Source organism: Sphaeramia orbicularis, chromosome 18 (genome assembly GCF_902148855.1).
Source record: "Sphaeramia orbicularis chromosome 18, fSphaOr1.1, whole genome shotgun sequence".
In the NCBI taxonomy this organism is placed as follows: domain Eukaryota; kingdom Metazoa; phylum Chordata; class Actinopteri; order Kurtiformes; family Apogonidae; genus Sphaeramia; species Sphaeramia orbicularis.
The window spans coordinates 5,296,254-5,309,912 of record NC_043974.1 but is presented as its reverse complement, the minus strand read 5'-3'; the positions used below and the strand labels follow the sequence as shown (position 1 = coordinate 5,309,912).

At 38.8% G+C, this 13,659-nt stretch overlaps 1 protein-coding gene across 2 annotated transcripts; it reads left to right on the top strand.

Moving 5' to 3' along the window:
- The first annotated feature begins 3,172 nt into the window (after window positions 1-3,172).
- On the top strand, window positions 3,173-13,264 carry LOC115438723 (palmitoyltransferase ZDHHC3). 2 transcript variants are annotated; one of them, XM_030162509.1, is made up of 9 exons: window positions 3,173-3,308; window positions 5,132-5,220; window positions 5,317-5,390; window positions 7,117-7,229; window positions 7,334-7,395; window positions 10,648-10,768; window positions 10,850-10,922; window positions 12,493-12,682; window positions 12,941-13,264. In XM_030162509.1, the coding sequence occupies exons 1-9, from the start codon at window positions 3,184-3,186 to the stop codon at window positions 13,030-13,032; spliced, it is 939 nt and encodes a 312-aa protein (XP_030018369.1). In that variant the 5' UTR covers window positions 3,173-3,183; the 3' UTR covers window positions 13,033-13,264. The 2 variants fall into 2 exon arrangements, with proteins under 2 accessions (XP_030018369.1, XP_030018367.1); XM_030162507.1 differs by having other exon boundaries at window positions 12,923-13,264.
- The last annotated feature ends 395 nt before the right edge of the window (window positions 13,265-13,659 follow it).

The window sequence follows — 13,659 nt, the reverse complement described above, 5'->3', positions numbered from 1 at the left end:
CCATTATTTTTGTGCAATCCCAACAATGGAACTGACATTATTTAATAAAAGAGTGTTAAATAGTAATAAATAAAATATAAACTAAAAACAAAAATTAACCTCCACAATATCTGCATTTGAATAAATACCTAAAAATATCAACACAGTACTTTTTAATATTGACACAGTATTGTGAAATGAAATATTGCGATATATTGCAGAACCAATATTTTCTTACACTCCTATTCTGATCTGACAGAACTATGACTGACAGTCAGCAGGATGACCACTGAACTACTGCCCTCTAGGGTTCATTTATTTATTTTCTCTTTCTTCCTTTCTTTCTTTCTTTCTTTCTTTCTTTCTTTCTTTTAAAGAGCTTCTACGCTTTGTAGCATCTTTGATACTTTTCATTTATAATAATAATAATAATAATAATAATAATAATAATAATAATAATAATAATAATACATTTTATTTGTATCGCGCTTTTCATAGAACTCAAAGACACTTTATATACAGCAGATAAAAACAGAACCCAACACATTAAAAACAGATAAAAAGCAGGTACAAAATGCAGGTATACCAATATAAAACATTTAAACATTAAAACTAAACATTAAAAGCAATCTTAAATAAATGAGTTTTTAAAAGGGAGTTAAAGGTGTTGAGGTCGGAGCAGTGTTGGATGGTAGATGGGAGGGAGTTCCAGAGGGTTAGAGCAGCAATAGAAAAAGCTCTGTCCCCCCAGGTTTGATGCTTGGCTTTTAATGGGAGGAGGGGTTGGGGGGAGGTGAGCAGAGGAGGATCGGGGGGTGCGGGAGGGGTCATGGGGCTGTATAAAAGCCCTGTTTGTTAACACTAAACAACATTGTATGATTGTCATGTACCAAGTGAAAATTCCAATAAAAACTTGAATTACAAAAAAAAAACAATTGGCACTTAATCTCAAATGTATTTATATAACAATTTAAAAATAACTCTCACTGCTCTAAAGGGTTAAAATATCAAATGAAAAAATAAAATAACAATAAAAATATAAAAATGTTTGAAAGAACCAACAACTCCTTAGAACTCAATACAATAAACAGAATCCAGGAGGTAGTCCAGGGGCTGTCCCTTGGGGGGGCGGGGGGTTCTGTCACATCTCTCTCTGTTCTGCTGCTCCTCTATTTAACTCAACCACACCTCCTCATCAGCTGACTCCACTCACCTGTGAGCACAGCTGTGGCTCATCAGGATGGGTGGATATGTTCACCCTTCTGCTCTCTGGTCAGATTGTTCTTCTACCTAGTGTGAGACTCTCCAGTGTTATTCCTGCCTGAACGTTGATCCTGACCATTTCTGACCTGCTCTGCCAACCTTCATTTGGACCACATCTCTCTGCCTGTCTGTTCCCCAGTTTACCCACCTACCTTCCGTCCCTGACCACGTCTCCTGTCTTCACTCCTCTAGCTTCATCTATCTTTCCCGGTTACAGATCCATTGTCTGTCCGTGACTCACCTGCTGCCTGCTCCTTGTCTGTTGCAAGGTTATTATTGTAATGAAAACTAACAAAATGAAGAAAACTAGAATTGTAAAAACATTTTTGTTAACTGAAATAAAAACTCTAATTAAAAGAAAAAAAAAGATAACTAACTGAAACTGTATTGCGTTCTTACAAAACTAAAACGTACAAAAAAAATTTTTTTTTAAATTATGGATCAAATTCCCTTCGTTTTCGTCTTTGTCAATGTTGGACTGATATGAAATCAATTTATTTACCTCAAGCAATTTTAGCCACTAGCACCATATGATATTTAAGGGTCCGTCACTTCTCGTCACTTGTGCTTTAGAGTCATCTTCTGGTCCCCACTCTACCTGGAAACATGGAGACTAAAGCTGGTAGAAAACAAAGTCCTGTCTGGGATTTTTTTGAATGCGATGGCGAAGAAGATAAAAGATATAACACCCCCCCCCCCAAAACCAAACTAAAACTAAGCATTTAGAAAATAGTAAAAACTAGCAAACCTGCTCTTAAAACTAATTAAAACCAACTGAATTAGAGAAAAAAAAAGTCAAAACTAAATAAAACTAAACTATAATGAAAAATCCAAAACTGTTATAACCTTGGTCTGTTGCTTGTCTGCTGCGACTGTGATCCTGAATACGCTGTTTCATCTTGTTCTCCTCCACTCTGGTGAACTACCAGACCTCAGCTCAGCTGTGGCCAAAGAACTCAGACTACTATCTGGACTCTTAGTCCTCACAGTTATTCCTGTACTTCTCTGTGTGAATAAAGACTGTTCTAAACTAAGCACTTGGTCAGTAGTTCTGCAAAATTTCCCTTTCCAATGGTCCTTTTTTCTTTTCTTTTCTTTTCTTTTCTTTTTTTTTTTTTTTTAAATAAATCTTTATTGAAGATATAGATGCATGCAAAACATTGAACATCAAGATGTCGAGAAGAAAAATGGACTAAACAGATAAATTAACATAATGCAAGGGTTTACAGAAAAATGGGGGAAAAAAGTAAATATTACAAATATAGAGAAAAGAAAATACAACAAAGTAAATTCAGAGCATTTTGAAAAGTTGTTAATAAATTGTCAGGGTGTTTGTGCTTTTTTTTAATTTATTTTTTTTAAATTAAAGACATATTGTAGTGAGTGGATGTATTTTTCCAAATCAGTCATAAAGATCTTAAAGTTTGGGAGTGTTTTGACATATTTCCTTTTGTATATGTGGAATTTACCCAATAAAATCATCACATTACCTTTAAATTCAAGATTATGCATGTCATTTTCAAAGTACAGAAGTACATTTGGAGAATTTATAACTATATTTTTATTACATTTAGATACAATAAGGTTTTCAATTTTAGACCAAAGTTAGAAGAATGCACACAATGACAGAATAAGAGTAAAGTGGTTTCAGGACTGGAGTTACAAAAGGGTCAGATTTCTTCAGTGTCACTGAATCTAGATAAAATATCATTGGATGGACAGATGTGATGGAAGGTCTGACATGAAATATTACATCCTGTTCGTGACACAGTATTTATATGTTAACTTCTCTGCTTTGGCCACAATTTTAGAAAAAGTTGAGTTTCAGAAGGCTTTACCTTTAGAGGGGATGTTTCTCTTTCCGACGGTCCTTGACTGCGACATCAAGGTTTCAGTGACGTAACGCGGAAGTGTTGGACGGGGGGCGGAGCCCAGCAGAAGATGGCGTTTGTACGCTGTAGGCGAGATCCCTGCGGCGTAATTTGTCTGATTTTAACTTATTTCAGCGTGTTTTACGCGGACTACGTGGTCATCCAATATGTGCTCATCCCCGCATACTCCGGCAGGTCAGTGCGGTGTGTTTTTATGGTGTACGAAGCAGGAATAAGCAGACATGGCGTCAGCTGCCTCCATTCATTTGACAGGACAGCTTTAACAACAGCATCCCCAGTGCTACTTTAACCCTCATCTACAAACTCTAATATATATATATATATATATATATATATATATATATATATATATATATATATATATATATATATATATATATATGTATATGTATGTATGTATATATATATATATATATGTATATGTGTGTGTGTGTGTGTATGTGTGTGTGTGTATATATATATACATACATACATGCATACATATACATATAAGTTCAGATGTATTAAGACGCATGTTTGTATTTCGGTTTGTACCGAGGCGATGCCGTAAACGTGTTGTTTATTTGTTTACCACCTCCATCAGCTGTTTTTATCTGTTGCTTAATGTTAAATATAGATGTTAAACACACCAGTGGTTTCATTAATAAACCTTATTGAGAGATTTTACTTTAATTCCGATGGTTGTGTGTTATACTATGTAAAGTCAACATTATATTATCCATTATTCATTTGTTTTTGTAGTTTGTTATTATTTATTAGCCATGCTGTCCAGAGTTGCAGCTGAGAGTCGATTGATCAATTCAACGATCGATTTGATGTTATTGTGTCTGTGAATCTCCTACTACCATCTACCACAGCGGTGTCAAACTGGGGTCAAAATTAAGAAAGGACTCCACCACCATGGATGTTCATTTAATGGATGTTCATTTAGAGGTAAATGGTCTTTTGGGAGGTATTCTTAATAACCATTCATACAGAAATATAAATAAATTTTTTTCAAACCATAATAAAGAATTCAGAAGAAATCCAAGCTCACTGATTAAACAAGTGATGAGAACACATTTCAAAGAAAGACTATTGGGGGATTTACACTGACTTATTTCAAATTAAAATGCTTTTTTTCCCACTTATTCAAAACATTAATATTAACAAGAAAAGCACTCGGAGAGCGCAGACCTCCGCCAAGGCAGATCAGAGGGCCCCTGTGACCCCCCCTCCACCAAAATGTAATCATTTCTTCCTTGTGCCAGTATCAACATTTCCTGAAAATTTCATTGAATATCCGTCCCTAACTTTGAGTTATCTTGCTAACAAACAAACACACATGCTAACACACAAAGCAAAGCGATCACAATACCTCCTGGTGGAGGAAATAATAACTGGAAAAGCACTCAGAGAGTGCAGAGCTCTGCCAAGGCAGATCAGTGCCCCCCCAACCCCGATCACCACCAAAATTTATTCATTTGTTCCTTGTGCCAGTATCAACATTTCCTGAAATTTTCATCCAAATCCATCCTTAACTTTTTGAGTTATCTTGCACACAGACAGACAGACAGACAGACAGATGCCGACAAAAACATAACCTCCTTGGCAGAAGTAATGAAGTCGCACAATGTTGAGATAAAACCAGTAATTTTATGAGAATAAAGTCGAATATAAAAAGAGTCATAATTTTATGAGAATAAAGTGATAATATTATTTGAATAAAGGTGTAGCCTAGTTAAAAAAAAAAACAAAACTCATAATTTAACAAAAAATGTTGTACTTTTACGAAATTAAAGTCGTAACATATTGAAAAATAAACTCTCAATAGTGCGATTAAAAAGTCATCATTTAGAAATCATAAGCCTTAATCCTTGTTGATGAACATATCTCATATGTTCTTTCTTTCTCATGTTTCTGAAGATACTGACCTGTTGTGAAAGGAGTTCTGAGTGTGTTCAGGGTCATGTGAGTGTGTAATGTGTGTTGTTGTTGTGTTTTCCTGTGTGTTGCAGTGTGTGGTGTACCCTTCATGGGTCAGTGTTCAACCTGATCCTGCTGCTGTTGCTGGCCTGTCACTCCAAAGCCGTCTTCTCTGACCCGGGTAAGTCCTCTGTTTGTCATAACATGAGTGTGTGTGTTTGTGTTTTTAATGTGTTCGTGTTTGTTTGTGTTTTTAACGTGTGTGTTTGTTGCGTAGGGATGGTGCCTCTTCCTGACACAGCCATAGACTTCTCTGACCTTCGTTCTCAGTCGTCTCGGATGAATGAACGGGTGAGCACTGGCTCTTCATGCTCTTTTTTTCTTTTCTAAATCTCTCTTTCCTCATGATACAAAGTTCATTGATGCATTCATTGTCTTCATATCCCAAAAAATATGATGAGCTGCTTTTCCCTATATTTAACCTTTCTTAACTGTTTCATCACCATTTATTTTAATATTATCCTCCGTATTTTGAGTTTTTTTGGTGTAAATCCTGTATTTTCTATATTTAATTCATTGATCACGTAGATGTTCATTAAAGCTCAGATTAAAGTTGATGGTTCTTCTATCAGAAACAGATCAAACTGAATAAACAGTGTCTTTTTCAGTCCAATCTGTCATTAACTGAACATAAACCCAATCTGTACATCCACTGTCATTGATCCAACTCCACTGGTTTTACTGGGGAATCAATGTTGGAGAAGATGACGATGTTTCCACAGTAACTACGGCACCTCTGAACGTTCAAATATGGTCATATCTGATGACCATGAAAAGATGAAGAACTGTATTTTACACCAATTATTGACATGGATTGATAGGATTAGTGGATCAACAGGTATTAAACAGTTTAGATCAGTAGATGGTTTAGGTTAAAGGTGGACGTTTGGGTCTTTAAGGGTTAAAGGTGGACGTTTGGGTCTTTTAAGGGTTAAAGGTGGACGTTTGGGTCTTTAAGGGTTAAAATAAACACCAGTAGTGGCTGTTTATTTTATACAAATAAATCCATTTCTGAGATTTCAGTAACTGTGAAAAACAAACCGAACTATAATTCCCCTTTGGTTGGTCATTTTTCCACTTGACTTTTTAAATTTATTGTTGTTGTTCTTGTTGTTGTTGCTGCTGTTGTTGTTTTTACAGATCAAATACAACAACAGTTTCAGACTTTCAGAGCAAATGTTTAAAATGTGTTGTTTTTTTAAAAGTCCCATTTTCTTCTGACCTTGATCTCAACAATAACCCAGTTTGAACCTGAAGGCTGAACATGAAGCAGGTTAATGACACAGTCTGGGCTCCAAACCTGGGTTTATGTCAGAGTGAGTCTGTTATTATGGCTTTAGGAGCGACATGACACAGTTCTGTGGGCTTTGTGGGGTCGTTAATGCTGCAAGAGGAAGAAAACATACAAAAGACTAACTGGGTTGAGTCCAGACACTTTAAATTATGATCTTGTCTTTTTTAAATTCTTGCAGATGAAGCCAAAATTCCATGTTCGGAAATACTATAAACTTCGTGCCAATTGTCTTTTTGTGAGGACAGAAGTGTTTACAGGCAGGTGTTCGAGCAAAGAAAGAACATTTGTACTTCACTAACATCCACTGGTCCTTATTATATATATTATTACATATTTATAGAACATCCACTGGCTCTTATTATATATATTATTATGTATTTATGGAACATCCACTGGTCCTTATTATATATATTATTACATATTTATAGAACATCCACTGGCTCTTATTATATATATTATTATGTATTTATGGAACATCCACTGGTCCTTATTATATATATTATTACATTTTTTATAGAACATCCACTGGCTCTTATTATATACAGTATATTATTATGTATTTATGGAACATCCACTGGTCCTTAATCCTCTGTTCAAAGGACTCCAGCCCAGTTCTTTGGTCTGAACTGGACCTTATCATTGAGGGTCTTCCGGTCCTCTTGGACTGGACTGGACCTGCTGTCCCCTGGTGTGTGTGTCTCAGCTGTGTTTGTTGCTCCTCAGGGCTGTGAAGGCTGGACAGTGTGCAGCCGCTGTGAAACCTACAGACCTCCCAGAGCGCATCACTGCCGCGTCTGCCAGAGATGCATACGGCGCATGGACCACCACTGCCCCTGGTGAGGGCTGGAGCTTCACCGTCCATCCAACTCATGTCTTCTTCTTTGTGTCCTGTTTCCGTTCATCATCAACACTTGTGTGTGTTATTGTTTGTGCATCGTAGGATCAATAACTGCGTCGGGGAGCTGAACCAGAAGTACTTCATCCAGTTTCTCTTCTACACAGGTGAGTTCTTAAATACGGAAAAATATAAAAATAAACTTGGACCTTAATGTTACAGACATTGTTTAAGGCTTTGATGCTGAAAAGGCTCCACACAGCAAATGATTTCAGTCATTGTTTGTGAAGAACTGAGTTCAAATCCACTAAACCGTGAAGAGGATGTGATGGATGGAGACAGATGACCGATGTGTGTGGATGAAAACTGGTCCTTCCAGCTGATCAGAGTCTGTCCATGTCATACAGAGGAGGAGTGTTTGTGACATTCATCTGCTTGGATAACTGTTCTGTTGTCACCACATCTACACCCAGGTGTCTCACACACACTGATCTACAGTTTATTAGAAAACATCTGCGTCAGACATTAAATGTGTTCAATCTGACATACTTTAATCAAATGAATGTGGAACACATGACCAAAGGGCTGTGCAGTTCATGTTTTAATCTATATGATGGCGTGTTCTTCCACATATATATATTAGTTTGTGTCCATTTATCCAATAGATGTATGAATGTTCCACTGATAGAACCTGTCCAGTCCATGTATTGTCATGTCCAGACAGTGTTTGAAGTAGATCTGACACTAATATTCCTTTGGACTTAAACCCATTCTATCATTAACCCCAGACTGTATCTGTGAAACTACAACCAACCAGCATTTAGGACTGGATTAGTCTGGATCAGGGACTCAGATTTGGAAAAGTTGAGCTCCTTTTATTCAGGAACCATTCATAGACCAGATGAATGTTTCACATTAAAGTGGTTTGACATATGAAGCCTACATAGTTGTGTTTGCATGAAATAAACAGCTTTTTTTTTTTACTTAGTTTTTATTAGATTTTCTTTTTCATCTGTACAATGTATATATTTAAATACAGTTCAATAAGTTTACTTTGCTTTTTCTCAGCTGTTTGTGTATTTTTACAAACCTCCATAGGTGTAGATATAGGATGGAAATGAAAGGAAATAAGAACAATCATAGCAAACAAGAAAAGCACTCAGAGAGTGCAGACGTCTACCAAGACAGATCTACCCCCGCCCCCCCACCCCCGTGTTTGTTTGTTTGTTTGTTAGCAAGATAACTCAAAAAGTTATGGACGGATTTTCATGAAATTTTCAGGAATTGTTGATACTGGCACAAGGAAGAAATGAATACATTTTGGTGGTGATCGGGGGTGGGGGGGCCCACTGATCGGCCCTGGCGGAGGTCTGCACTCTCCGAGTGCTTTTCTAGAAAAGACAGTGCAGACCTCCGCCAGGGCCGATCAGTGGGGCACCCCCACCCCCCGATCACCACCAAAATTTAATAATTTCTTCGTTGTGCCAGTATCAACATTTCCTAAAAATTTCATGAAAATCCATCCATAACTTATTGAGTTATCTTGCTAACAAACAAAAAAACACGCACGCACACACACAAAGCAAAGCGATCACAATACCTCCTGGCGGAGGTAATAAATCGATCATGTCCGCTTTAGAATATAAGGTCAGCGGTTTAAATCCTAGTCTGAAGCCGGATGACAGCATTTGGCTAAACAACAGGAGGTTTGGCATCACTGATAAATATTATTATAGCAGAGGTTCCATCTGTTAATAACCATGTCTTTCTGAAGCTTCAGTGAGAATGACATCTGCTCCATTTGACAAATATGCCAAACTTTCTGAATCCATGTAATCCATGTGGGAGGTTCTTGGTTCATCCATCTGATGGTTCTAGACTTTAAAGCACCAGTGAATCCTATATTTATCTGCCCTTCTATCCAGATCTTGGGGTATTCCTCCGAGTATCACCACTGTGAGGTTCATTTCATAAACCTCCTTCAGGACGTTGAAAACCTCCGTCCAAAACACACAGAAACGGCAAATCTGAGTCAACTGTAGAAAAGTCACCAAAAGGAAAATGAAAGCAAATTCTGTGCAGTTCCTCAAACTGAAGTAAATCATGTATGTTGCATGGTTACACCAGCAGGGGGAGCTGTAGGCGGCAGTCCTCCTGGCTGCAAACAGAGTACAGGTGTTTTTTTCCACCTAGTTTTCCACAGATGAAACATCGGTCCATGTCCTCAACAGTCCACACCACCTGTTCTACCATTAGACCTTTTCACACATTAGTTCCAGGTGATCTTGGAGAAGTTCAACTGTTTGCTTTGACAGAATTTGTCCCATTAAGGCGTTTTCTGTTTTCTTTCAAATTTTCAAATGCCAAATCTTTCCATCAAATTTGGGACTTTTTTTTTTTTTGGTCAATTTTGCTAATTCCATGACTAGTAAGTAAAATAATAAACTGTGCATTAAATCCATGTATGGAACATATATGACTGTGTGTTCTCATTTATTAGATGTAACTACTTCACAAGGTGTGTTTCATGGTCATTTCAAATTTTTGTACTACAAAATGTTTATTTAAAACTTCCTTAAATTTAGATGCACATCAAGGAAATAGTGAAACATATTTTTCGAATCAAACGAATGTGAGTGATCAGCTGTTTGCGATGTCCACCAAGAAATTCCATTAAAGTGTGAAAACATGGCTGGAAGTACAACAATTATGGTTTAGATTAGACTGATGAAGAGATCAAATTATTAACTGGTCTCATACTTTGGAAAAAACAACCATTTTAGAAAGAAAACAACAGAGTGATCTACTCTGACTGGGAGATTCATCCTCATCAATTTATTGGTTAACATCATCTACAGCAGCAGCCCAGTTCATTTACTCAAAACCAATTTAACGTTATCCTCATATCATAATGACCGAAGTCATACCCAAATGGACCAACAGTCTGTGGACCCATTGAATCCAGATGTTTCTTTTCTAACGGGTCTGGGATCCAAAACAATAATGAGTAATGTCAGAATATAGTTTTATATTAAGGGATAAATGTCAGTGCATTGGTTAGTTTGATTTAAATTGTTATCTTTGTTTCTAAAATAATTCACAGATGGTTTGGACTGAATTTATATCAACATTGATTTTTTGTTTTTATCCATGACTATAATTTTAAATGTTCTACCTCTAAATTTCGAAAATATTTGTCATGCTCTTTCGTGATCACCTAAAAACCACCCTAAACCCACCCCAAAACAACTCAAACATCACCTAAAAACCACCCAAAAATGGTGGGGGGTGGTGGTGGGGCTAAAGACCTGTGATCTGCATGTTCTTGTCTGTGGGTTCTCCAAACTTCGCTTATGCACTCATCGTACTAACCAAAGGGTGAAAGTGGATGTACTGATTGGACCGTGGTTCTGACCCAGGCATGGCCAGTCTGTACTCCCTGGTGCTGGTGGTGTCGGCCTGGGTGTGGCGGATAAGAAACGAGAGAGAAGGAGATGTGGACAAGGAAGGAGAGGACACGCCCAGTAAACACCTGATAGTGTGAGTGGATGAGTGAGGCCACGCCCACATGCATGTCCGGTGCATGTGTTTCCTGTTTAACCTCTGCTGTTTCTCTGTCAGTGCTCACTACATCATCCTCCTGGTGGAGTCGGTGCTGTTTGGCGTCTTCGTCATGGTCATCTTCTACGATCAGGTAAAACACTCACACATTTGGATCAGATCTTTGTTTTTTCTCTCAGATTCGTGCTGGTACTTTAGTCCTGGTTTCCTCTTCTTATTTGGGGTGTGTTTCATGTCCTCTAACCCATGACTCTTCTCTGTTTCCTGTTCAGAAGTTAGCACTCATTAATGGGAAGCAGTCAACTCAACTTTATGTATAACACACTTTAAAAACAGCACAGTGGGCCAAAGGGCTGTATGCAGACATATAAACAAAACAGAAAAGAACGAATAAAAACAATAAAAGTAACTATACAGCAAAACAGTAAAAGCCAAACCTTCACACTGAGTTAAAGATAAAGAGAAAAAACATATTTTAAAAGAGGATTTTAAAAATAGACTTAGGCCCAATCTCAATTTACCCATTGGCCCCTCCCCCTTACATCTACTCCTTTCCCCTCCCCCTTTAACCCTAGTTCTAAGGGGTAGTAGTGTAAACATTCCTCTCTGAAATGGTCCAACCCTTTCAGACCTATTCCGTCATCATCAGTCATCGATGTCACTATAAACAGATGTTCTAACTTTGTTTGGGACGGAATTTTCCATGTCGTGAGCAGCTGGAACCGTCTCTGTTCCATAGGCTTTGGACATCTGTTTACGACTATCAACCACAAACTGCAGAAATGCAAACTATAACAAATTGAAACAATATTAAACGGACGATCAAATGGTTCAGTTGTTTCTGAAGTAGATCTGTCCATCTGTGTGTTTCTTTGGTCACTGCTGCTTTTTTATTGCTGTGTTTACCTCCATCTGACTGATGATTGGAACTGAATTATAGGAAATTTCTCCCAGAAAACCCTGAAAAATCTACATTTGGAGGGTCAAACACCCCCCCCCCCACTCCTTAGCCCCTCCTCTTCGACTTATCGAGAATCGGGACACCCCTATCCCTTCACGTGAACGCACAAAATGGAGGGGGAGGGCTAAGGGGGAGGGCCCAAGGGGTGAAATGGGATTGGTTCTTGGGGTTGGCCTGTCTGATGTGCAAAGGTCCCCAGTTTGGGCTTAGAAGGTTTTTCTTTTTTAGATTTGTAATACAACTTTTAGAAACTATAAATGTCAGTGTCGTCAATAGTGTAATATGAAGTTCCATACACAAGCGCTTCTAGAACTAAAACTGACAATAAATATACATTTTCCACAAAAACGTAAACTTTTCAATTGGCTACCTTTGAACATGATGGGTTAACAACCTAGGCAACCCGAACCCCAGCCCTAACCCGAACCCTAGCACTGCGCTGCTGAACATAAAAATCACACCCATCCCATATGGATTAAACATGTGACTAAATATTTGGTGTCAAACTAAAACAGGGGTTTGTATAATATCTTATTATGGTCTTTCAGTGGCAAGACATTTACAGCCCCAACTCCAACAGACTGTTAGGACACACTATGAAATACAAGTAAACAGAGAATGCAGTGATTTTCAAACTAATAAACCCAGAGTGTATATAAACATCAAATACATAAATGGTACGGACGAAAAATAAGGTCATCATGAAATGGATGTATTTAATGTACCTGTGTTTCTCCGTCAGCTGGTCTCCATCATCACAGATGAGACTCCCATAGAGCAGATGAGGAACAGGCTGATGATGAAGGACCGAGGCTCCTCCTCCTCCTCCTCCTCCTCCTCCTCGTTAACCCCTCCCTCCTCTCAGATGTCCTACCACCCCTCACACACCCGCAAACCAAAGCTGGCTCTGCTGAGGGAGGTGTTTGGAAGAGGTGTGTTTGGCTTTATTTACATCTGCAGTTAATAGAATAGAATAGAATAGAATAGAACATTATTGTCTTTATTGTCACATACTCTAGTCAGTGCTTCACTATAAATAAAATCTGATATGTCAGAAGTTAAGAATGGAGGGAATAAAAAATTACAAAAACTAAAAACAAGATAAGGAAACAGATTTAAAATTGAATAAACAGTCAAAGTAGAGTTGAACTACAGATCTGAAACTGTTCCAGTGGGTTTCCCTCCCCCAGGCTCGGTCCTCTGCTGGCTTCTCCCTCTCCACTCCAGTCCTCCTACAGTGGGCGGCGTCTCCTACTCTGCTCTGCCCGACTATGACGTATGACCTTCGACCTGTGACGGCCATCTGACGGGACCACTAACAGACGGCAGGAAAGGCTTTACACGTGTGTGCGTGTGTTCGAATGAACTTCTGCCTAACTACGTTGTGTCTTATCTTTGGACATGAGATGAAGGCGGAGCATAAGACTGAGGCGGAACAGAGACGTGACCATGTGAAAAACTGGAATGAATGAAGGGATGAAGAACCCACTGTGTGTCAGAGTTTACTCCCCCAGGACCCAGTTTACATCCCAGGACCCTGTTTACCCCCCCTAGGACCCTGTTTACCCCCCAGGATCCTGTTTACCCCCCAGGATCCTGTTTACCCCCTCAGAACCCTGTTTACCTCCCCAGGACCCTGTTTACCCCCCCTAGGACCCTGTTTACCCCCTCAGAACCCTGTTTACCTCCCCAGGACCCTGTTTACCCCCCCTAGGACCCTGTTTACCCCCTCAGAACCCTGTTTACCTCCCCAGGACCCTGTTTACCCCCCCTAGGACCCTGTTTACCCCCTCAGAACCCTGTTTACCCCCTCAGAACCCTGTTTACCTCCCCAGGACCCTGTTTACCCCCCCTAGGACCCTGTTTACCCCCCAGGACCCTGTTTACCCCCTCAGAACCCTGTTTACCC

What these genes read in the sequence shown, in the direction of transcription:
- LOC115438723 (XM_030162507.1), top strand. Translation starts at nt 3,184, where the DNA reads ATGGCGTTTGTACGCTGTAGGCGAGATCCCTGCGGCGTAATTTGTCTG. An exon ending in ATCCCCGCATACTCCGGCAG is followed by an intron (nt 3,309 to 5,131) that starts GTCAGTGCGGTG and finishes TGTGTGTTGCAG; the next exon opens with TGTGTGGTGTACCCTTCATG. An exon ending in GAGGGAGGTGTTTGGAAGAG is followed by an intron (nt 12,683 to 12,922) that starts GTGTGTTTGGCT and finishes AAACTGTTCCAG; the next exon opens with TGGGTTTCCCTCCCCCAGGC.